General features: G+C 33.8%; 4 protein-coding genes and 1 long non-coding RNA gene across 5 annotated transcripts; 3 read left to right on the top strand and 2 right to left on the bottom strand.

Annotated features, from left to right (window-relative positions):
• Positions 1 to 1,473: 1,473 nt before the first annotated feature.
• Positions 1,474 to 2,722, top strand: LOC146959481 (AP2/ERF and B3 domain-containing transcription factor At1g51120-like). The gene is made up of 2 exons (XM_085741396.1): positions 1,474 to 2,327; positions 2,448 to 2,722. Exons 1-2 carry the CDS (start codon positions 1,474 to 1,476, stop codon positions 2,485 to 2,487), a joined length of 894 nt encoding a protein of 297 aa, XP_085597522.1. The 3' UTR covers positions 2,488 to 2,722.
• A 1,395-nt stretch (positions 2,723 to 4,117) lies between these two features.
• Positions 4,118 to 5,996, top strand: LOC146959480 (Nse4, component of Smc5/6 DNA repair complex). Its single transcript, XM_085741395.1, has 5 exons — positions 4,118 to 4,366; positions 4,456 to 4,871; positions 4,973 to 5,189; positions 5,268 to 5,359; positions 5,555 to 5,996. Exons 1-5 carry the CDS (start codon positions 4,183 to 4,185, stop codon positions 5,813 to 5,815), a joined length of 1,170 nt encoding a protein of 389 aa, XP_085597521.1. The 5' UTR covers positions 4,118 to 4,182; the 3' UTR covers positions 5,816 to 5,996.
• A 657-nt stretch (positions 5,997 to 6,653) lies between these two features.
• LOC146959479 (cytochrome P450 76A1-like) lies at positions 6,654 to 8,769 on the bottom strand. Its single transcript, XM_085741394.1, has 2 exons — positions 7,827 to 8,769; positions 6,654 to 7,456 (listed from the first exon to the last, which is right to left on the bottom strand). The coding sequence occupies exons 1-2, from the start codon at positions 8,739 to 8,741 to the stop codon at positions 6,812 to 6,814; spliced, it is 1,560 nt and encodes a 519-aa protein (XP_085597520.1). The 5' UTR covers positions 8,742 to 8,769; the 3' UTR covers positions 6,654 to 6,811.
• Positions 8,770 to 11,900: 3,131 nt separating this feature from the next.
• LOC146959478 (uncharacterized) lies at positions 11,901 to 13,884 on the bottom strand. Its single transcript, XR_015025016.1, has 2 exons — positions 13,254 to 13,884; positions 11,901 to 12,595 (listed from the first exon to the last, which is right to left on the bottom strand). It is a non-coding gene; the product is annotated as an uncharacterized LOC146959478 (long non-coding RNA).
• A 5,400-nt stretch (positions 13,885 to 19,284) lies between these two features.
• Positions 19,285 to 25,504, top strand: LOC146959477 (selenoprotein O). The gene is made up of 7 exons (XM_085741392.1): positions 19,285 to 19,717; positions 19,822 to 19,931; positions 20,015 to 20,371; positions 20,636 to 20,886; positions 23,796 to 24,102; positions 24,182 to 24,455; positions 24,921 to 25,504. Exons 1-7 carry the CDS (start codon positions 19,400 to 19,402, stop codon positions 25,173 to 25,175), a joined length of 1,872 nt encoding a protein of 623 aa, XP_085597518.1. The 5' UTR covers positions 19,285 to 19,399; the 3' UTR covers positions 25,176 to 25,504.
• Positions 25,505 to 25,533: the final 29 nt, after the last annotated feature.

Here is a 25,533-nt window from a genome sequence, read left to right as displayed (position 1 = left end):
CCAACACACTTCTCTCACTTTCAAGAAAAAAATACATAAACTTGTTAGTTCTCTCACTTTTTAAAAGATCTTGAAGGAATCATAGTCTCTTTCCAGAAGAAAAAAAAAAAACATGATAGCTACCATCCTTTTGATCTCTAATGGGGTGAAGAACAACTTGAAAAAAGAAAAAACAACATATGATGTTGGAACAAATAAATGTTTTTATGTTTGTTTTGTAAATATTCTTGAGTTTTGAACATTATTGTAGGGTTTAGCAAATACTGTCAATATATGGTTGTATTCCGTCAAAATTTAGCTAATATGCTCCGCAATTTAGTGATAATGCAGTCACTTTTAAGGATATGAAAAAAAAAATATATATAAATTTTGAAGTTCAGGGGATGTTTTGCACATAAGTGCAAAACTTCAGGGGGCAATTTCGGGGGTAATTGAAGATTTGTTAATTTCAGGGGAGGTAATTGACTAAACTTACAATTTCAGAGGGTAATTGTCTATTTACTTTTTTTGTTTTGTTTTGATAGAGGTGAATTAAAAGATCTAAACTTTGTTTGTGTGTTTGAGTTGACAACACTTATCAATGATTCATCGAACAACTAATATCCTTAATGAATCCTTAAATTTACTAACCATAATTAATATGGTAATTCTTTCAACAACAAAAAAAACTATTTTATATCGGAAAATATTGAATGACTCTAATTTTCACATGTCATATTATCCCACAAGGCAATCGTGACATAAATGAACTATAACTTTTCAAACCAAATGAATTTATATGATGAAAATACAAGTTCAAAAGCGATGCGTTAATGCAAAGACTAAAAAGCAGTATATGTAAATCGATTGCATTACAAAATAATCTTATACTATATAGGACGATTAAGCTAATTAAGCCCCCATACTATGAGGTCAATTTGAGTGAATATGAGGTCAAGTGATATTTGTTTCTTGTTAATGATTATGATTGAAAACTTGCGAGATATTTTATGTAGGAGAACAAATGTCAAGACAATAAAATGACACTACATATAATCACAACGTGGAAAACAAGATTCTGAGCTAAATAGATTTTGTTTTTCTAAATTAAGCTCAGCCAGTTTCAGATTTGTCCCATAGGTAGTAACTTAAACTTTGTTTGTAACTTGTTGTTTAGTTTCTTAACTAACCGATAGAGTTGTTAATTAGTACACCCAAACATAGTTAATAAGGTGATTAATTACCATTTCGCACCACAACAAAATACCATAATTGCCAGGTTTCATCCATAAACCAATTATGCAAGTATTTGTTTGTCTTCTGCTATAACACCAATCAAACATCCTTCACACATTATTATCTTTTTGTTACATTTTGCACATGTTTCGTTATCTGTTTTTCTTCTTTTGAATTTTGAATCACAAACACATAAATAAATTAATTAGAAACACATTAAAAAAATAATTTTTGAAGAAAAAATAGATGTTATATAGCATGATTTCAAATTGGAGGATGAATGGAAGCTATGAAACTTCACAATCTACTAAGATAAATTATGGTGCAAAACGTACGAGGTATGAAGTAGAGGATGTTGCAGGGTGTCAAAAGTTCAAAGGGGTTGTGCCTCAACAAAATGGACATTGGGGTGCACAAATATATGCAAATCACCAAAGAATATGGTTAGGAACATTCAAATCTGAAAGAGATGCTGCCATGGCTTACGACAGCGCCACCATCAAGCTCAGAAGCGGAGAAAGCCATAGAAACTTTGCATGGAATAACCAAACAGTTCAAGAACCTATGTTTCAAAGTCAATATAGCATGGAAACAATTATGATCATGATTAGAAATGGAACATACCCCTCTAATTTTGCAACATTTCTTAGAAATCAAAGCCAAGGTGCAGGCAAAGAATGTGTTATTATTGGGGTGAAGGGTGAGGAACAATTTTCTTGCACACAACTTTTTCAAAAAGAATTAACACCAAGTGATGTTGGTAAACTCAATAGGCTTGTCGTCCCCAAAAAACATGCAGTTACCTATTTTCCTTTGGTTTGTGGCAATATATGTAATGACGTAGAAGTTGTGTTTTATGACAAACTCATGCGATTGTGGAAGTTTCGATATTGTTATTGGAAGAGCAGCCAAAGCTATGTGTTCACTAGAGGATGGAATCGGTTTGTGAAGGATAAGAAATTGAAGGCCAAAGACGCCATTGTATTTTATAGGTGTGAACCTATAAATTTGACAAATAGTAAGGGAAAGAGACGACCATTTTCATTAATTGATGTAATCTACAATGATATTGATGGTAATAAGAAAATACATTATTCTTTTGAAGATGAGGAGGATGGAGATGCCAAACAAATGTTGGGAAGAAGGTTAGTTTGCAATGAAGTGGATGATAAAGATACTAGAATAATAGATTTGAATGAGTTTCAATATTCCACGTATAATAATAATAATGCGCATGGAGGCTTAAGGCTCTTTGGCGTAAGTATCAGCTGAAGAAATATTAGTTTATTTAGTTTGTTGTTCTTTTACTTTTCTCTATAGTCCAGTCCATTCTTGTTTAGTCTTAGGAAGATTGTATAAGAAACATGTATTTGAGACAAAACTAGGATTTGAGAGATCGGAATGAAAGTGAAACTAGTGTTTGGGACTTTACTAGTTGAACCACCTTAAGGAACTGTACAATGCATTGGCATACATGATCATTATTTATCGTATATGAACAACTGTAATCAACATCATGCAAAAAATATTATCTAATTAACATACTGTTTTAAAATGTACAAGCGTGTATGACCAAAAAATATATGTACAAGCGTGCATATGTCAATGTAAATTGTATAGAAAATTTATTTTATTTTTAGAGAAATGATAGATCCAGCGAAAAATTAATTGGTGAACTGTTCCCGAATGTGTTGGCAGATTAAAGGCCATTAGATTACATTTTTATTTGACTACTTAATAAAAAAAAAAAATTAAGAACCTCACTTCCCATGTTTTGCAGCTAGTAAACATTTACATTGGTTGGAATGTAATTCGGGACACTTTCGCTATAAAATCCTTCGGGATATATAGTAATCCTCTTGTTTTTATACTATTTTTTTTTAAATAAGAGAAGGGCAAGGTGGAATTCAAAATTCTTTGAGATTACAAAGTAGCTCTAACTATTAAATAGACACCTCTTACACAAGAATATACCTCACCCTGTTAAAGCTTACTGTAGTTTTATTTTTTGTTAAAGCTTACTGTAGTTTTATTTTTTCTAAAAAAAATTGTTGTGGTTCATATAAAATAGTTTTTCAAACGACGTTACTTAAATATTCATTTACTTTGACAATAAAAGGTGACAAGAGATTATGATTCTATTTTTTGTTTTGTTTAACTAATTAGACACTTAAACATAAATCTTTAAATTATTAGACACCGATGAAACGTTTGTTTCACATATTCAAAAATTATTTCTAGGAACAACATATTCGGAAACAGGGATGGTCCTGAGGGTAGGCGGGAGGAGCGGTAGCCTATGACACCATTTTTTTTAGGGGGTATCAAAATTATTATTTTTATTTAGTAGTTTTCTTTTTTAGCAATTTTATTTACTAGTTAGTACTATATAGATATATATTTTTTTAATTCCCTTTAATTAATTTTATTGAAAATATATTTTTAGAGAACTTTGATTATAAATAATCTTTTTCACAAAAAAAATCTAAGGACCGAGCATGAGAATATAAAGATTGGAGTTTTATTCTCAGGTATTAAAAAAATTGTTTGCCACACTCCGAAGATTGTGTTATTTAGAAGTAAAAACTTGCAACAAAAAAGAAATGAAATACTCATATTTACTTATGTATTGGTTTATTGGTGTATGTTTTTTTAAAAAATAAAATAAAATAAAAGAAAAAAAAAACAGAGTTAGTGATGGTAGTTTCCTTTGGACGTGGGCCAGATGAGAAATCAGAATCCTATTCCTATTTTGAGATGAAAAGTCAAAAATGAAAAATGAAAATGTTAACTAGAATGGAGCGGCGGGAAAAGTAACCTCCATTTATTTTGATAAAAAAAAATTGGGGGAAAAAAAAACCCTTTTTATTCTTTAAAATTGATTTGAATTGATTTGATCTGTGATTGAATAGAATAGAATTGAAAACCCTCGGTGAGTGAGTGGTTTAGGGTTGAAAGAAAGGAGCAATGGCTCAACGCAGAGGAGAAGAAGAAGAAGAAGAAGAACAAGTGTTTCGTCGCGTTAAGAGAGAACGCCTTAACGCCGCCGCCACGGAGGAGGAGGAGGATGAAGAAGTTGAGGAGGATCAGGACTCCAACGATCGAAGAATCATCCGCTCCGAGTTCTTCAAACTCAAGTCTCTTATCAATGGTATTTTCTCTTTCTTTTTTTATTTATTTATTTATTTAGCATAATAAAATGAAGTAACAACCCTAATCTAATTAATGGAATTTGGACAGAGGAAAAAGATGAATTGATGAACGGTGATTCAGAGAAGTTCGATTCAATCCTTCATGAGTTCGATAAGTTACACGAGCAAGTGAAGAAACCTCGAGAACAGGTTGCTGACGCTGAAGCACTTCTAGATCTGACACGCACTCTTGTTGGATCCGTTAAATCTCTTGTCAACGAAGGTGTTACTCCTTCTCAGTTTGTTTCATCTCTTCTTAAGCACTATGCTCACCCACCCAACAACACTACCATTGACATTGACTGGCATAAACTCGGCATTTCTGTTTCCCCCATTTTCCTCACTGTTCATGGCTCTTCTACCATGCTTGGTCCCATGGAAAATCAATTGAAACAACGCAGCAAAACCATTCTTTCTAGAAAGAGAAATCCTCCTCGCTCTACTACTACTGCTAGACCTCAACAGGTTATGCTTATCTACTAATGCTTCTCTTTTTTAGGGTTTTATTCATTTCATTCTTTCACTTTTGTTGCTTAATGCTACTACTTATTGTTTCTTTCAAACAGCTGGAAGATACTGAGGGAGACGAAAAAACTGATACTGACAAAAACATGTCAACCATGTTCAACATATTAAGGGAATACAAAAAGGTCCAACTTGAACACCTCATTTTGAACAGATTTTCTTTTGCTCAGACAGTCGAAAACTTGTTTGCCCTCTCATTCTTGGTCAAAGATGGTCGCGCTCAAATCAATATGGATGACAAACGTTCACACTATGTTTGTAAGACTTGCTTCTGTCACAATTTCATTTCTTTTTGCACTCTCTGTACTTAAATTCAACATATGCTATCTTTTTCAGCACCAAAGAATGCTCCTGCTGCCAACTCTATAATGTCAAAACAAGTTTCTTACACTCATTTTGTCTTCAGATACGATTACAAGGATTGGAAGGTATAAACAACCATGCCTACTTTTTGTTAAGTTGGAAATTCAAATCATGAATATCAATGGAATTGTCTTACACATTTTGTTTTTATGGAACTTATGCTGACAAATAATACATATACATTACTCTGTTCATTTGAAGTCCAGTACATTGAATTATGATTCTTGTTGTAACTCTGTTGACATTGTTTTCAAATTCAGATAATGAAGGATATTGTGCCTGATGGAAAAGAGCTAATGCCACATAGGATTCAGTACAGTACTGCGGCTGACCCATCACAGGAAGAGATGGGTGGTGACAGTTCCACGCAAGCTTTGGCTGTGACTCCTATCAGGAAGATATCTAGGAATCGAGGGCGTGTTCTGCAGGAGGAGAGTGTTGTAGAAGAATCTCCTGAATGTGATGATGAAAATGCTTCCAGAGCTGCTGCAATCCGAAGGTGTAAGCGTAAACTTCATTAGGAAATTGCATATTAGGCACCAGATCAACTTAGAATGTACCTTGTTATATTTTGCTCAGCATATCTGAGTTTTTTTCTTCTTTCTAATGTATGCTAGAGGATGTAAATAATTGTAGATCCGTGGAAAGTACAATGTCTTTTTGACTTTGTTAGAATGCATCGCACATTCTCCCTTTTTTGGATTTTGGAATGTTCCTTTTACTGCCATATCTTTTAAGTACCCCGTCTTTAAATTGGTTAAATGCGTAAACTTCTTAAGGTATTGGTGGTTGCCTTGTTAATATACCTCATCTGGACTACTCACAACCTCTCAACAAGTAAATGATTTATATGCATGTTTCAGGGGGTGGGGTGAAGGCAAAATTCAAACTGAAGGATTATGTTGGCACTTTTATGGCTTACGTAGGTGAAACTTGTGTGAAAAATAAGAAATTATAAAGAAAATGACTTAAGATTGAATGACTTGATGCAAATTGCCCTTGAACATTTTCTTAGTTATAATTGAATTCCTTAGATCTGTGTGTGACTTTAGGTAAATTTTCTGTATGTATTTTACCAACTCTGGTTGAATGTGGCAACATTAAGATAAAAAAAAGTGATACAGAGGATTAGAGCTCATCAACAGAAATGATAAACTCCATACATTACATGTATTTTTTTTTTGGTATGTTAAGACTTCTGTGCTGTTAAACGTAAAAAGAGCCAATCTAGTGTGAATGATTGGATGTAGTTGGTAGTTACTAGTTGGTATATCTTCACCTGTTCGGCTGAGGAAAGGATTTAGTTTACACTCAATATGTTCGGTTGGTAATGGCATCACAACACTGATCAAGCCCTGCTTTTTAATAAACAGTATTCAAATCAGACAAACCGTTCAACACTAATTTACATAGGAAAGCATGGGATCGCCTGTGCACGATGATAAGAGTCTTGAATAGAAACAAATATTATTTATACATTTTTGTTTGCTTGTAGCTGACACTTCGATGCCAACATTTCATTCCCCTGCAACAGCAGCAGCAACAGGACTTCCTTTGTAAGGTACAGGTATGACTTTCAAAGGAACAGCTTTTCTCAAAGTTATCCCCATTCCCTCTGTCATGTCCATCTCCTCTGGCTTAAGACCATCAAACAAAATCCAATCAAAGGAGTTGAGGAGGGAGCCTAGGGCCAGTGGAAGCACACGCGAGGCAAGCGGCAATGCCGGGCACATTCTCCGACCCGAACCAAAAGGTATATACTCAAAATGGTGTCCTTTGTAATCTACCATGTTTGGCTGCATAAACCTTTCTGGCCAGAACAATAACGGAGCATCCCACACTTTTGGATCCCTCCCAATTGCCCAAACATTCACTAAAATTTGTGTCTCTTTTGGAATGAAGTAGTCTCCAATCATGCAAGAGTCCATGGCCATGTGAGGAACCAAAAAAGGAAGAGGTGGGTGAAGTCTCAACGTCTCCTTGATCACTGCTTTGAGGTATGGAAGACTCTTTATGTCCTTTTCTTCCATTTTCCTATCAGAGCCTATTTTGCTCCTTAGTTCCATTTGCACTTTCGTTAGGGTTCTTGGGTTGTGCAGAAGCTCCGCCATCGCCCATTCTAGTGTGCTTGTCGTCGTGTCTGTCCCTGCAGTGAACATTTCCTACAACACAATAATATTACTATCAATGTCACAAACTGCCATGTTTCTTCTCTCTATCAATCTTTGTTTATTCTCTCCATGATTTGACATAAATTAACTTTTTGTGATGGTTATCATTCTTTAGAAGCATCTCCCCTATATTTCTAACATGCCCAGTTCCAACTAATACCTAAAGCAATTAAAAATGGATTTTTTTTTCCTTCCATTTTTACAATATTTTAATCTTGCTTTTGCACTTATTCCAAGTACTTAAAATTCGAATCTTATCTTATAAAAGACAAATTCAAAAAGAGAACTGATGTAAAAAATTAGCATACATATATCTTTTCTATATACCAAATATGAAGTAAATGTGAAGTTGACTACTTACAAAGACAACAACGTTAATAGTTCTTGAAGTAAAACTGTAGGGCCCGCTGACACCATCCCCACGAAACTGCAAGAGCACATCCAAGAAGTCTTTACTGTTTCCATTTCCAACAATATCATTTTCCATCCTTTGTTTGATGAACCATTCTGCTATCTCAAAAGCTCTTTCAACATGGAACTGTGTGTTTCTCCTTATACCTTGAGGGTCAAGCCACTTCAATATGGGGAAGAAATCTGCAACGTTGGGTTTCCCAGCATATTTCATAACCTTAATCGCATGATAATAGAATCTAGACCCTCTCTCCATTCCAGGGTCTAACAAATCCTTTGAAAAAATAAGGTTCCCAATGAGGTTAAAAGCCATCAAGAAAAAGAATTTGCCAACATCAACGGCACAATTACTAGACTCCACAGCAGCTTCATCTATCAAGTGAACCATGCGGTCTATGCATTTTGCACGCACACCTCGCATAGCGTCTAAGCGACTAGTCACAAAGAACTCAGTGGTGCTCAAGCGCCTAAGCATGCGCCAGTGTGCATCATATTGAGAAGTTATGAGTGAACCTTCACTACCATGGTTATGATTCCCTTTCATGGCTTCATAAACCTTCCTTCCTGCAAGAGCTGCGTCGTTGTTTTTGAACATGTCACGGGCTGCTTCACAAGAAGAGACAACCACGGTGCACATGGAACCTAGCCAAAGGGTCATGATAGGACCATGTTTACGAGACAGTATTGTAAAGGACTCGTGTGGTGGTGACAAACCTAGCTGGAAAATGTTGCCAACCACTGGCCAACATCTTGGTCCAGGTGGAAGCTGATGACCAAGTTTCACTCTTCTATGTTCCATCACCATTGCCAGCCACATCCATACCAAAATAGCCAATACCAAACCCACAACCCCGTAATATTCCATATTTACTTCGTCTGCTAATGATAATATTGATTTAGCTATAGGTGCACCTTTCCTTCTTATATAATTGCTTCCTGGCTCCACCAAACAAAATCATCTATATCAGCCAATGGAGAATATTATTATTTTCTATGTATAATATTTACCCAAAAAATGATTTTTTATACTCTAAAATATGTGCGTATCTTGCAAAATTTAACCAAACCTCAATTATCTTATCAATCAATGTTGACTACATGGATCAAATGCTGTCAAAATATTATAATATATACTGAAATAAGTAAGATTAATGATGAAAAAAATGAAGTTCCTCTCTAATTCATGTCACAAAATTTTATAAAGTTCTCTCTTACTGATGTAATTTTTTTAGAATGAATCATATATTCTAAATAGTTGTCAATATCGGTCCCTACAAATAAAGATGGTACAAATTTTATTATTCCCTATCTCTCTTTACCTTTAATATTTAGGGTTATTAATTAAACATCTAAAAGTTGACAACATATATGACATCGTATAAAAATATGTCAGTGTTATAAGAGAAAGAAAAAAAACTAATAGAAAAAGTGAAATTGCATCTACACCATATATAAATACGGTATTGGACAACACAAATGTCGTCCAAGTAACATTTCTCAATATTAAATTATCTATTGAATTAATGCCATTTACTGTGTTAAAAAAAAGGATTTAAAAGCTTTTTTTTTAACAGAAGCTTTTAAAAGTTGAAATACCATTTGAGAGTAAATGTGTTTCAAAATAGTAGATCAAATGAATTTATTCATGTCACCCGATAAGAATAAAATGTTAGAATAATTGATTATAAAACTTTGGTTGATAATTATACAACTCAAAAGATTAGAAGAATAAAATCTAGATAAAAGAATTATACATTTTTTTGAGGACTGATAAAGAAAACTAAATAAAATAGGTCTTAAGCAAAGAAAATTTGTCCGAGATTTCAAATGTTTTTAGATACGGCCATGCGTGTTACACTATGGTCCCCCTAATCTTGATGACTGGTGAGCTTGAATTGAACAATGGTAATGGTCCCAGATCCAACATAATTAATGGTTACCCTATACACTCCGTACCAATTAAAAATGCCAGTAATCAAATGCCCCTGCTGTCTTATACGTCGTTTGTGCATGACCATATATACAAACTTGTGTTTCGTGATCAATTTTGTAATATTTCTGAACAATATGGTTTACAATTCAAACAAAAAGGGACAGAATTATTGGGCTTATTTATGTTATTATTGATCAAATCCATATCTTTCTGCAGGATATACTCTGTCTGTCTCGTAAGAAAACAACACCCATAACATAAACAATATTGTTAGAGACAATGCAACCTAAAACTTTACACAATAAATTAAGATATCTCATTTTAGTTTATGTTTGAACTTTGAACCTTTTGGCCCCCAGGTAAGACAATGACTTGAATAAAAAATAAAGATAATATTAGTTTTATTTTTTTATATTTTAAATACACACTTGGTCCTTTATTTTTGGTGATTCACGAGTTCCTCCGGATTCTCTGATGGATTAATTGTTTTGTTTTAGGTCCATATGAATCTGAGACCTTCTCAATTTAGTATCTTTTAAATTTAATTGAATTTTGGTCCTTCAGAATAGACTCCGCCAATGTTTTTGATTTGGCTAGTGCAACAAGGATTCTCATTACGCCACTGTTTGATTCAATTTATAATGACAGTTGTGTTTGGAGTGATGATAGGATAGGTAAGGGGACTAAACTGTGAGGTGAGGGCCAGTACTGACCATTTTTGCACTCAAGAACTCATTGATACCGACCTCCTCAAAGTCCCGGGTGAATGGCATATATAATATTTGGAGAATTCAAGTTCATCTCAAGTTTAAAAATATTTTATGGCTCATTTGTAGGAATTTCATTCATACTAGAAAAGAATTCGACTTAATGTTCTTCAGTTGTAGCAGGAAGTTTATAGCTGAACAGTTGTTCAAAATGCATCACTGCATCATCACAATCCTGTTGCTGCAACCGTGTGGACGTAGCCATCTAGAGGGAAATTCAAATGTAATATTAAAGTATCATTTAAATCCAACAATAAGAAGATTGATATTGGTGTACGTATTAGAGACGAAGATGATGGATTTGTTTAAGCCAAAACTGAATGGAAGTCGCCAAAATGTGTTGTTTATGTTGATGAAACGCTTGAATTACTATAGCTGCTCAAATGGGTTCGTAAGTTAAACTTTTGACCAATAGATTTTGACTTAGACTCGAAAATAGTTATTGACATTTTTCCTCTTCCTTGATAATTTATCCTCATCTTAAATTTTGAGTTTAGATTTCGATAGTTCAATTTCACTTAATACTTAACTCTAAGTACATGTTTTGCAGCAATGGATGCGATTGTTTTCCTCCAAGGTTGGTACACCAAGTTTCAAAAGTGTTTTGTGTAGTGGTTTTTTTGTTATTGAAGAAAGCCACGCATGCGGTTTATTTAATTAATGATCATTAATTATTTAATTTTGAAATTTTTGTTTATTAGTGCAACTTATGTTTGATTTTAGGGTGGGCTTCCCAGATCACAGAGCTAGTTCTTCAGCCAAAACCAAACTTCAATTCGAAAAGGATAGTGGTAAGTATATTTGATATGATTATTTTTTAATTAATTACTTAATACTCTTTACATTCTCTTTTGCAAACAAATTTCATAAACATATTTTGATTCAATAAAAAACGTACAAACATTTACAAAAATAACACTTCTTGTATCATATAATTGAGTCAACCTATGTACCAAATGATCCGAACTGTACATACTAGATCATCCACCCGTGCTGCCGCACGGGTCATATCGATTGGAAACAAAACATGCAAATAGATAGAAAATAACGTGCTTTTGGTGCCAAAACAATGCTAATAATAAAAATACAATTAAAAATAAAAGGAGTTCGTGTTGGTACATTGCGAAAAATTTCTTTGTAAACAACAATCGAAGTGCTATCCATGCTAACACCATTCCTTGTTGTAACTCTGGATATTGCAAGATAATTACATCCTTCACTCTTACAATGAAAATTTTATACATTATAGTAGTCAACTAAACAACATTATAATCATGGTCCTTTGACCCTCTTTGTAATACTAAAAAAAAAAAAAAAAAGAACATTGTTTTTTTGAATCGGCAAATATTATTAAGAAAGGCTAGCACAAGGAGCATTAAACCCGCAAAGGAGGAAAAAGAGTACACTTAAAGAGTTCCTTAAAAAAGACGGCACCTCTCCACCAAACTAAGAATAAAAAAAAACCCTATAATCCTATTACAGTACATAACAGGAACTAAAAATTGTACAAAATACAATTAGAAGCATCACCAACAGAACTGCCAAAACACCTAACAACAAACCAGAGCCGCACCTGCTAAAACAACCCAGCAACAGCATTAAAACAAACACCAAAGGCATGCCTGCTGTCAATCGCGCACCAGAAGCAGCAGCAGGTATGACAGAACCCAGAAAAACAGTCCCCTCATCCGCGTAAAACTCCAAGGCACCACTTCGGATTCCACCGCCATTCATAGAACAAACACGGTTGAATTTTCAGCCTCGATAAACTCAAACTCCACGATAACATTTTTAATGTCCTCCACCACATCTTCCACCTCTATACCGCCATTGTTAAAGATAACATTATTTGTAGCACTCCAAATAGCCCACATTACAGTATGCCAAATAAGCCTCATTCCTCTTTTTAGTTATTTCCTATTTGGTACCATGCCGTCTCAACACCTCCAATGACCGAAAATACCATTCTACTCCAGTTTCAATTTCACATATAGTGGCAAGCACAAAACCATGTCAAACCTATATATTTTGATCGCAATACAAAGAACCAAAAAACAAATTAAAAAACAAAAAAAGGAACATGTCAAGATGAACGTGATATAGTTTCTTATACTAAAGGCAAACATCATAGTTTCTAAATTACGACATCATTGCAAGGGTAACAACATGCTTTTTAAATTGTGGCATAATATAACAAATCTTCCACCAACAATATGTGAATCAAAAACACGCCCAGCTTGCAAATCAACTAACATTCTATTTTCAAAATATTAGTTATTACTACTGATCTCGTAGTTTTATCTCAATGACCTTGACACATGGCTAATAACAACCGTGTATTACAAAGAAACAAAGAACCAAAAATGAAATAAAAAGAACATGTCAGTATTGTTTCTGCTAATAAAGGCAAACAAATCTAACTACACAAAAAGTGAATCACCATTCTAGTTATAATAATACATGTCAGTATTTGCTTTCTAAATTACGGCATAATATAACAAATCTTCAACTAACATTCTATTTTAAAACTATTTTTTATCAATAATGGTCTATTTGTTTAATCTCATCCCTGGCTCATAAATATGATACGCATCAATACTCACAACCATGCATTATTCGTCAGTATGTGAACTTAATTAGCGACCATGTCAGTATCATTGATAAACAAAACAATTACCTCACTTGACTCAATCATATTTTCAATCATCATCCTCTTTGTTTTGAGCAGATCATCCGACAACGACATAGAGCTGTGCGTGGAAACTTGACTCACACCTTGAGTTAACTGAACTGCAGCACTCTTCATTCTAACAAATCACAAATAAACAAAATTTAAATGACGCAACAACTGTAAATGAACTACAATATTTGGACAAAACCACAAAGTCATACTTCTTATACTCGTCGATCTATGGTAAATTTTCATTCAATATGACTTTTGTTCCATAAAAGGAATTAGAAACACCCATGACACCTAACAAATAAATATATCAGCATGTATCATAACTGATCTGAAGTTATAAAAAAATATCACAACGAAGTCAATCATTAGCTTTTATACCCATATACTTTCTTTGCTTGCAAAATTGCAATATCAATATCACCGTGGATGAGTGGTCGACTGTAGCTAAGGATTCAGCCATCTTTTCAGCATATTCTCCCTACAATGAGCAGTGAATTCGATTGTTTCTGCATAAAAGAATGACCAAGCACCGCAATCAAGTATTAGTCTAAACCGCAGTTATAGGGGAAACTTCAAAATGAGTTAAAATGGAAGAAACTTACTCTAAATCCTCTAAAGTAAGATCAATCACCCTACTCTTCCAGCCATTCTTATCAGTTTCCCTGATGTTACCCCTCTCAATCACGTGACCACTCACATCTGACATAACAAAACAAATATTAAACACAAACATTTACCTAATCAATAACAAAAACAAAATGATAATATAATTGCACAAAATCAAATTGCAGAAACTAAAAACATAAGTGAATAAGCTAAAGAGAAGAATAAAAGTACCTTAGTAAACCACAACGTGATTCAAGAAATATGCCCAATTGCTAAACTAAGTTACACACCATCCATATTCAGCTAAAAACTCTTTCATCTCATAAGCAGACTCAAAAATAATTGTGGATCCAATCCTATAAGCTCTTTAATTAACCCTGCACTTTCATAATGAAAATGTTGCTACATCAACAACAATAACTGCAATGGAAATTCACATCTGTTTTTGCTTTGGAGTAACTTTAGAACTATTGTCATGACAAATGGTATTAACAACCATAAATGAAGAAGAAAAGGAACTTACTTAGCAAGCTACATAAGAGGAATTTTATTTTTCTCTTCAATATTGTTACAATAGCCATTATGACGTGCTGGCAGTTACTTACTCTAGGTTGTTAGCATCTACATATATAAATACCATTGTATTTTCTCTTTCACAGTTTAATGAGAATTAGAGATATTCATTCATTCATGGCACTGTTCCCAATTTTACTCATAGGTATTTCACTTTCTATTCCATGGATGCAAGATTAAAATCATGTGGAATTAGGCATGACATAAACAAAGAGATACACTAAAAATAAGTCACACGCTGAAAATGTATCTAAAAAAATAACACACATTTTCGTCACTTGTTATGTCATCATAATTATAAGTCACATATATAAAATGCAGCTATGAGAGGTTAGTGTATCTTTAATGAGAATTAGAGATATTCATTCATTCATGGCACTATTCCCAATTTTACTCATAGGTATTCCACTTTCTATTCCATGGATGCGAGATTAAAATCATGTGGAATTAGGCATGACATAAACAAAGAGATACACTAAAAATAAGTCACAAGCTGAAAATGTATCTAAAAAAATAACACACATTTTCGTCACTTGTTATGTCATCATGATTATAAGTCACATATATAAAATGCAGCTATGAGAGGTTAGTGTTAAGGACTTAATACACAGATAACAAAAATTAATTTACGAATTGGATATAAAAAACTGCTCTGAAAAGTAGCTCAAGAAATAGGAGCAACAACTAAAAAAATCCATCAAATAAGTAATTGCAATAACAATTAACAGGTATTAGACTATATAGGATGAATTGATTGCAATACTAAAGTAGGGCCTGTTTTTATTTCACAATAATAATCCGTTGTTGCTCAAGTGATAATCATAGATAGATGAAACTAAGTAACACTACAGATAAAGTATGATTGATGATGATGAACACAAAAACTATAGATAAAGTATGATCGATGATGATGAAAACAAAAAGATTGATAATATCATACTTGAATAATCAGCGATAGAAATTAACAGATAGTAAAAAAAGAATATGAAATTTAAACCCAAAATTGAAACAGATCTGAGACTAAGTAAATCTATAAACATTAAATAATTTTATTGAAAGGCATTGGAGAAAGCGCTCTGAAAGGGAGAACATGAAAGTAAAATGAAAAAGAAGAAGAACCCTAGAAAAGAGAGAAAGTATACCCTTTTTGTTGATCTGAGAATTGGTGCTGCACTTCACTCTGAAGCAGTTCGGAAAATGTTGGATTGAATCATATGGTTGTGGAACTGTGATTAGTAAGAGAGTGGAGGGAAATCCTTAAAATGACGATAATGAAGAAGAGGATTGAAAATTGAAATTGAGATTCATATACAAAATCAAATGTGCCTTTTTGATTCAGAACGATGTATTATCTGGTGTTTTTACTCATAGATTTTGAGAGATATTGAATTGAATTTACGGAGCCTTTTGATTTTTTAGCAGGGAAACTGGAGTGAGAGAGAAGAGGGACTGAAATGGAAGATCCCTTAATCTCATCAGAGAAAAATGGGTGTGAGAGGAGAGGAGAGAGAGAGGACAAAAGGTAAGGAAATAACATTGAGAAGAGTGGGTAACATTGAAGCCAATTTTTGAGCCATGTGCATGCCTTGGAAAGAAGCGAGCATTGAATGTTTGATGGAATACCAATGTTTGATGGGTAACAGTGAAGGGATTTGAAATTCGAATTTTACATTAAGTGTAGTTAAGGCAGAATTTTCCCGTTCTAAATCAAGGATTAGGGTTTTAGATGAGTTGTGTGCATTGTACTTTAGGATTAGATAATAGGGATATCTAAATATAAAGTTTAACTCGTTTTGTTAACAAAAGTAATTTTCAACTCATGTTTAACTCATTTGATTCATGAATCAAGTTCATCGAGTCAATTATGGACTTGAATTCCAAACTTTGTTTGAGTTGACTTTGCATGCTTTAAACATTTATTTGTCTATCAAATCCATATGGTGTGCTTTTATCCTTTGTGTTTGTTTATTGATAAAACATAGTTCATCAAACAATGTAAGAAGACAATAGCTTTATTATCTTTGTTGTTCTCTATTTATGAAATTAGTTTATTGTTATATTTTAAAAACACACACACATGCACATACATATGCATATACATATAATCGAGTTGACCTACGAACATAATTAACGATCATTTTATGGATTGAGCTAGATATGAATTCTTTATATATTTAATGCATTATTATTATTATTATTATTATTATTATTATTATTATTATTATTATTATATATTAACTAGAAAATCAATCAATTCCATTGCAAAATCAAAATCCAAATTATATGAATATCAAAACAAATTAAAACAAACAATATTATATTATATAAATTTAAAAATTAAATTTTTATATGATATATGGTGTGAGACAAGTGGCTTGGTTTGTATTTAGTCAAATAATGAGTTTTTTTAAGGATAGTCAAATAATGAGTTCTTTCTTCTTCTTTGATTTTATGTTTAAATAAGAAGAACGGGGCATGCATCTTTCTATGGTGTTTTTAAAGATATTTTGATATTGTAGATTTTGTATTGTTTTAATGACCTTCTCATATTTGATATTATTGATGTCTTAATATTGTTTGGTTCAGGTGAGGTGATGAATTATCATTGCAGTTTTATTAAAAGTGTCAATCCTTTTTTTTTTTAACGAGTTCATATATAATGTTGATTTTGTATGCTTTAAACATTTATTTGTCGATCGATTTCATATAGTTTTTTTGCTTTCCCTTTTTGTTTGTTTATTGATAAAATGTGATTTTAGTTGTTATTATTGATGTTCTTTGTTTTTGAAATTAGTTTACTCTTATGCTTCTTGATGCAAATACTACATGAATGCTTTATGATTATTGACTGGTTTAATTAGCTAAGACTTGACAATCCTTTCAAAGGAATTAGGTTTCTTAAGTCATAGTTACTTCAACTAGTTTAAGTTGAACCGTTAAATATAGGTGATGTTGAATAGTTTGGTTGATAAATTTTGGATCCCTTAGTCATATTCACTCCAATTATTTGAGACTTACTGATAATTGACATGCTCTTGGGACTAGGGACATAATTTTCTCATTTTGTCTTGTCTTCAAAATCTTTTAAAACATCCATTGTTCTTCATTCTTTATCTTATGTAACTTCCATTAGATGTCTTGTTTCTCCGAATTACATGATTTAAATCATGAAAGACTCGAAACACCTATGTTGTTATAAGATTAGAGAAGAAACAAAATTGCAACGACTTAAACTAAACCGTTACAAAACATTCCCAAAACCATGAACAACTTACTATAAAACTTCTAAATAGTCTACAAATATATAAAAGAGCCATGTAGAACTAGTGATTAGTGAACCACCAAATCATGATTTTGTTCAAGAAATATTACAAGGGAATCCCACTTGATGTTATGAGATGGTTCGAATGAAAAAACATATCTTTCATAAACTTCGCAATTAATTGGGGTTGAAGAAATGGTTGGCAATGAACTAATAGGTAATGAATAAATAGAATGATTATAGAAAGGTTTCAACACTCGACGAGATTGTAAGTAGACATTTCCATCATATGTTAAGTTATCATTTAAATATATTAGACCCGAAGATCCTATGTTTTGTGATTGTAATGCCAAAATTTAAAATGATCAACTTTGTTGGTCATTTTTAAGAATGCTATAAGAACAATTTATGGTACACATGTGTCATGTGTAGTCAGTGCTAGTGAGTAAACAAGGTTTGTTTGAAGAAAAAGATACCCAACACAAAATATAGTGGACGTATGTGATTGGAATATGTGTTTGACTTTTGTATTAGTTGGTTGAGAAGGTACTGTACACGATGCCCGTGTTTTTGACCGAAATCTTACAAATACAAACAATAATTATTGCTTTTTACATGGGCATCCAAAATCATTTTTTAAATACAAATTACGGGCATTTTGATACAAATCATCCAAACAATATCAAATGTTAATAATCACTTTTAAATTATTGCATCCAAACATGAACCAATTCATATTCAACCCACTTTTAATCAAAATCAACCGTGTCAAACTTAATTATGTAAAAATTAATTTTTGCCGCAGCAGAGCAAAAAACATACCAAATGGTTTATCATTAGACATGATTCGTGATACCAAGCACTATTAACCGCTTCTATATAATTATTAAATGTATTCATTTTTTTTAGGATTCAGTACACATATGATACCAAGCTTTAAATGGCTTTAAGTAGAGACTCAAGACCAAAAATGAGGTGAAAATCATGATTATAGATAGGGTTAACTTATGTTTTTTTAGGAAAGGGTAACATACCTAAATGAACCTATTTTATTTTTGTTTCTTGATCAAACCAATAACACGAGTAAATCTAAGAGGTAGCGAGGAACCAACAATATATTATTGAAACACCTCATCCAATCCTCACTTTCATCGTAACCATGTTATCAATTAAAATACCTTATCCAACATCTCAAGAAAAAAGTTCAGAATGTCATGATATCCGCAAACAATTAATTTACATTAATACTAACACAACCCAAAAAGGCTTATGATGTACATGCTCATGTATGGTACTAGTTTGTGTATGAAATACGACAAATCTTAAAAATCGAAATACATTAATATAAAAAATTATTTTGAAACATGTTTTGAAGTGTTTTTTTAATGTTTAATGTCAAGATTCAAACTCTAGACTTTTTAGAAATATGTTTTTGAAAATGTTGGAGTATTTAATTTGATTATGGATTATTTTTGACAAGATGAATAGGAGGTTACGTGTATAGTTATGAGCAACAAAAAAAAAAAAAATAGAGTGACACCACAGAAAAGAATATGAAAATAAATGGAATGCAAGAATTTATTTAGTCGAAAATAAAAAAATAGCAGTACTACGTGTTTGTGTTGACCCACCCACCCGACCGAAGATTTGATGAAATCGATAACAACAACATATTAATTAAAAAGAAGAGAAGAGAAAGATGGTATTAACAACAACTACTTGTACTTCTTTCCCTCGTCTGTTGTCGTTGTATCCAAACTCACTCCTCCGACGCGGCGGCGGTGGCATAAGGAAATTCCATTTATACCCTCGTAGTGGCATCGTTGGATGCAGAATGATGGATTCAGCAGAGAAGGGATTATCAGCACCGTTGCTTGACTCTGTAACTCAAGAATTTAAGAATCAAAGCCTTGTTCATCAGAAGAAGAAACATAATAAAGTTGAAGATCTGAATTGGGATAATTCCTTTGTGAGAGACTTACCCTCTGATCCAAGAACCGATCCCCTTCCAAGAGAGGTGAGAGTCATTCATTTAAGACACGACGACGATTTGCTTTGCTTGCGATCTCATATCATATCATCTCATCTCGCAAATAAAATAATAATTTAATTTGCTTGCAGGTGTTGCATGCTTGCTATACAAAAGTATCACCATCAGTTGCAGTAGATGATCCACAACTCGTTGTATGGTCTGAATCCGTTGCCGACTTACTTGACTTGGATAATAATGAGTTAGTCTCTCTCTCTCTCTCATCTTTCTTTACTATCATATCATCTACTTACTAACTATATTATATTCATCCCTCCATTTCAGATTTCAAAGACCTGATTTTCCCCTTTTCTTCTCTGGTGCATCACCTTTGCTTGGAGCGTTGCCTTATGCTCAATGCTATGGCGGACATCAATTTGGTATGTGGGCTGGCCAGTTGGGTGATGGTAGAGCAATCACTCTTGGGGAGATACTCAATTCTAACTCTCAAAGGTGGGAGCTACAGCTTAAAGGTGCTGGGAAGACTCCTTACAGTCGCTTTGCCGATGGTCTTGCAGTGCTACGTAGCAGCATCAGGGAGTTCCTTTGCAGTGAAGCAATGCATCACCTTGGGATTCCAACAACCCGTGCTCTTTCTCTTGTCACCACCGGAAAGTTGGTTACTCGAGATATGTTCTACGAGTATGCTCACTTCACTTGCCTTTTCCTACTATGTGTCACAACTTACACTATTCTTAATTGTCTTGCAAATGAAGAAACTTTTCTGTATCTTAGCATATTCAATATCAAACTTTCTTTAAATTCATTTCTCATATTCCATCCATAGTAGAACTTAGCCATTACTTCACCAAACAAACAAACAAGTAAAAGTTGTATAGTGTGTCTCTATTCTGCACAGATAAAAAATGAATTACTTTAATATTTTTGTTAATATCACACATGCAGTGGGAATCCAAAGGAAGAACAGGGTGCAATCGTTTGCAGAGTTGCTCAATCTTTTCTGCGTTTTGGGTCATACCAACTACATGCCTCCAGAGGTAGTAATGAGGACCTGGAAATTGTTCGTGTTTTGGCAGACTATGCTATTAAGCACCACTTTCCTCATATTGAGAACATGAGTAAGAGTGAGAGCTTATCTTTCAGCACGGGTGAAGAAGATCATTCTGTCGTCGATCTTACATCAAACAAGTATGCAGGTAAAATAATTCTTTTAGGAGGGGTTACCTTTTCACCTCAATTTTTGTTAGGACTAAATAGCCACCAAACATTGTCACTCACTCTCAGTTTAAAGTTCATGAACTGAATAAACACTTTTGATTGGTTATTTCACTTATTTGAAACCTTCAGCTTAAATATCAGTCAGCCTAATGCCCTAATTTCCTCATTCATTCTTGTCTGTGTAAATTGATTACATGAATTCAGTAGCTGAAACACGGGTACCAAGTAATCCCGAGCTTAATGCAAACTAAAATTTCAACTGTTACAGACATATATAAGAGCCCAGATAACTAAAAAATTAAGAAAAGAAGTTCACAAGACTAAAAATCCCTTGCCTAGACAATGGCAGTACTAGTACCCAATGTTATGAATGACGGATTAGCAGTTTTTGGCAGAGGGAAACAATTCAGCCATATAAGCGTGGGATTGCAACCTGTGGCACCGTAATGGCAGGTGATGCTCTCATAAATTGCCTATGGGGATTGACACAAAATGTGTGACACCATTCCGTCACGATTGCTATTTAACAACGCTGGTAGTTCTGTTGTCAATAGCGGCTGCTACCGGCGCTATCGTGGCGCGGAGTGGCCAAAAATGACAAAACGCGACGCAGCGCTACAAGGCGGAGCGTTTGGAGAAAGTGGGTGAAGCGGCCGATATTCAGTGGAGCAGGGTGGCCAAATTCGGGTCAAAGCGGCCGTTATTCACTTAAAACCTTTTTTTAGGTCAAAATCGTACGATCGGAACAGCTGGATCTGAGTTTACGCGGGTCAAATTGTACCCTTCATCCTTTTTCACGGTTAAGAGAAGAAGAATGAGAAGAAATAAAAGAAATCTTTTATTGTACTGTGAAAAAACTGAGAAGTGAATGAAAGGAGATTGTTTATGCGGCGGCTCCATGCACAAAATTAGGTCTGGGGTTTATTTGTTAGTCAAGATTTATGTGGGCTGGCCATATTTAAACAACCCGAGAGTATAATGGGCTTAAAAAAGATGTTTTCTTTTATTACTTTCACTGCATGGCCTCTTCTGACCTTTTATTTAAGAAAAAAACCAATAGTAGTTTTTTTTTTTTCCTTCAAAAAAAATAGTAGTTTTTTTTTTTATATCCATAAAAAAACAGTAGCATATTTAAATAAAAATAGTATTATTTATTAATAATAGATCAATAATGATTATAAAAAATAATGGACCACTACTTGAGTAATAAACTAATAGTAGTAATATAAGGTATTTTAGTATTTTTCATGAATTTTGTAATGTTTAAGGTATTTAGTATTTTTTTTATTAGCATGGTATTTTAGAATTAAATTTATTTGTGGCCGCACCGCCAAAATAGCGCCCGCTACGCACCCGCTCCCGCGCCGCGCCAATTTTTGGGTTGGCCGCGCTGCATTTTCGCATTGACAACAGACGCTGGTAGTACCTGATTTTGTGAGCCTAATTAGAGATTAGTAACATAACTGTAGGACGGAAAATATGGCATTAATTAAGTTAATTCTGACCGCATATAAGCATAAATGTTCTAATTGTAAGGCAATAAGATAGATTTTGTTGTCTGCTTTCTTCCTTGCACACCTTGTGCTTGGATGTGGTTATTGAATTTCTCTTTGCATTTGCAAAAAAATAAAATAAAAAATAACATGCTACAGTCTAACCCAACACACAAACTAGTGAAACTTTTTTTATCTTGGAGTGGTCAAGTTTATGTTTTCTGGATTAGACTGCTGCCTTCATCATACTATGATATGATATTGAATTTTGTATAAACCTACCGTGTGCAGGTATGGCTGTTATTTTCTGCTTAATTGTTTGGTATCTCCTTCTGGGTCTTCACGGCCTCCTGTTTTTGTCATTAGTGTTGAGGCTATACAGCTTCCAACTTGGGTTGACTGGGAATAATGATAATGTGCACCTTCCATTTCAGTGTTTGGTTTACTTTAACATCTAGAAAAAAGAAAATAAACTTCATTTTCTTTAGTAAAAAAACTTTTGAGCTTTTGTCTTGTTATATCTTCTAGATCATTTATACTCACGTGCCGTAAAGAAGGGTCATTTGGCTCCTTTAAAACTCAGACAGCAGATTTTTTTTTATATTTTCAACAAGATGATGCTGTTATCTACGTTATGAACCACGACATTCAGTTACTTTTCCTGCCTAAGACTATGAAGGCTCCATAAGGGAAACAACGCCCAAAACAGGGAGACTGAGAAATCGGTGTGTTTAGACTATGGAGTGAACATCTTACCTTTATATGTGAAGAGTTGGGGTGGCATTGTTCCCCTTGTTGCATGGTAGTGCAGATAACACCCAGAATCATCTCTGTCATGGTCAGGAAGAGAAATTTCTTTACCCACCAAGTCCATCTTATTTTTACAGTTGTCCAAGTGTATCTCTGCATTAAGTCCAGTCAATTAAGTTAGCCAGGCCAGTTATTCTTAGTGTTGGATACGGGTAACCTGGATGGGGTCCAAGCAATAGGGTTGGTTTGGTGGCAGGATGTTGGGCTTGGTCAAGTAGGCCTATATGGTCCAGTTAGTAATTTCTTAAATTGCTTTCCAGCACTTTTTGAAAGTAGTGAATGAGGATCTGTATTGTGTATGATTTTGTAATGTGGCAGTAAGGATTATTTATTTGTCAACATTTCCAATCACTTCAAAAATACCAAACTCTGTCTTATGTAGTTACAGTTGCTAGAGTACACTCAACCTCTCGATTATAACTTACGCAATGGAAGCTATGCAACCATTTATTATTTTACTAGTGACTTTATTCTGTTATCTTCATTTTTATGGGTTATTCAGTTGCTTTTGTGAATTTTTATTTCAATATAACTACAATGCTGACTATAAATCCTTTGTTCTTTTTAATGGTATTCTATATCAGCATGGGCGGTAGAGATTGCTGAGCGTACTGCTTCCATGATTGCTAGATGGCAGGGGGTTGGTTTCACTCATGGTGTGATGAACACAGATAATATGAGCATTTTGGGTCTTACTATTGATTATGGTCCATTTGGGTTTTTGGATGCTTTTGATCCTAAATTTACCCCAAATACCACAGACCTTCCAGGTAGAAGGTACTGTTTTGCAAACCAACCTGACATTGGTTTGTGGAATCTTGCACAGTTTACAACAACACTGTCAGCTGCTCATTTGATAAATGACAAAGAGGCTAACTATGCATTGGAAAGGTAATATTAACATTTCTAATAGCCTTCCCCCACTCCTCTTTATAGGAGAAAAATTCACCTTATGGTTGGTCTGTTTCAGATATGGAACAAAATTTATGGATGATTATCAAGATATAATGACCAAAAAGCTTGGCCTCCCTAAGTATAATAAACAGCTGATTGGTAAACTTCTTACTAATATGGCTGTTGACAAAGTTGATTATACAAACTTCTTTCGCACACTCTCAAATATTAAAGCGGACACAAGCATTCCAGATGATGAATTGTTAGTGCCATTAAAGTCAGTGCTATTAGATATTGGTCAAGAGCGTAAAGAAGCGTGGACAAGTTGGTTGAAAACCTATATATACGAGGTATAATTGTTTGTGTTTTTCTTTAGTCGTCCAAGGCACTTGTAGAAAATAATTCTTAATTTTCAAGTGGCATAATCGGTGTCATAAAGTTTTTGGTTCATTTATCTTTATTTAACAAGCAGTTTTGAAGATGCATACTATCATTGGCACATTTCTATTCAGATTATAGATGAGCAAGTACTCATAGTTTAACTAGCTGAAGGCTTTGAATATTACTGGTCTTTCCAAGTAGTGACATGGATTGGTCATTTGGATACCTTTTGAAATTTTGCTTGGTTGGGTCTCATCATATCCATGTGATATATCAGTGTCTGTACCTTTTCCCTTTTCACAAATTGTTGATTTGATAAGATGTTGACCCTTTTGATGCATAAGTTGCAGTGATACTTTATGTGTGATTAAATCAATTGTGACCAAGATGGCCTGTGCTTTTGACATCTCTATCATTGCTTTGGGTTTTTGCAGCTCTCTACAAGTGGCATTTCTGATGATCAGAGGAAGACCACCATGAATATGGTAAATCCTAAATATATTCTCAGGAACTATCTTTGCCAGACTGCAATTGATGCTGCAGAAATCGGTGATTTTGGAGAAGTTCGTAGGTTACTTAAATTAGTGGAACATCCTTTTGATGAGCAGCCAGGAATGGAAAAGTATGCTCGCTTACCCCCAGCATGGGCATATCGACCAGGTGTATGCATGCTTTCTTGTTCCTCATGAGTTGCCTGCTTAGGTAGGCGTATTCCAAATAGCAGCAGAAATAGGAGAGAAGGATTTACAAAGTTGAAGATTCAGAAACTAGGAATTAAACAAAACAAAAAATAGTGTGTATTTATTTGTATTGTACTAGTATAGATGAGTTGGAAAACGATACTCGAAGAACCATCTCCAGTTAGACACAATTGGATGCACTTTATATTAAGTTATGTTACAATTGTTCATTTTTTTAATTTTTAGTTCTCTTCTTTTTCTTCTTAACCATGAGAGAACTTCTATGCATGTAATCTATTTGAGATTTATGACACCGATATATTTATTTTCATATATAATTGGCGACCCGTTTGTATCTACTGTGACT

The sequence above is a fragment of the Medicago sativa genome, chromosome 1, assembly GCF_051527215.1.
Source record: "Medicago sativa cultivar Bolivia chromosome 1, Bolivia_mono, whole genome shotgun sequence".
Taxonomy (NCBI): Eukaryota; Viridiplantae; Streptophyta; class Magnoliopsida; order Fabales; family Fabaceae; genus Medicago; species Medicago sativa.
Note: the sequence above shows the minus strand (reverse complement) of the source record. Positions and strands in the feature narration are given on the sequence as shown.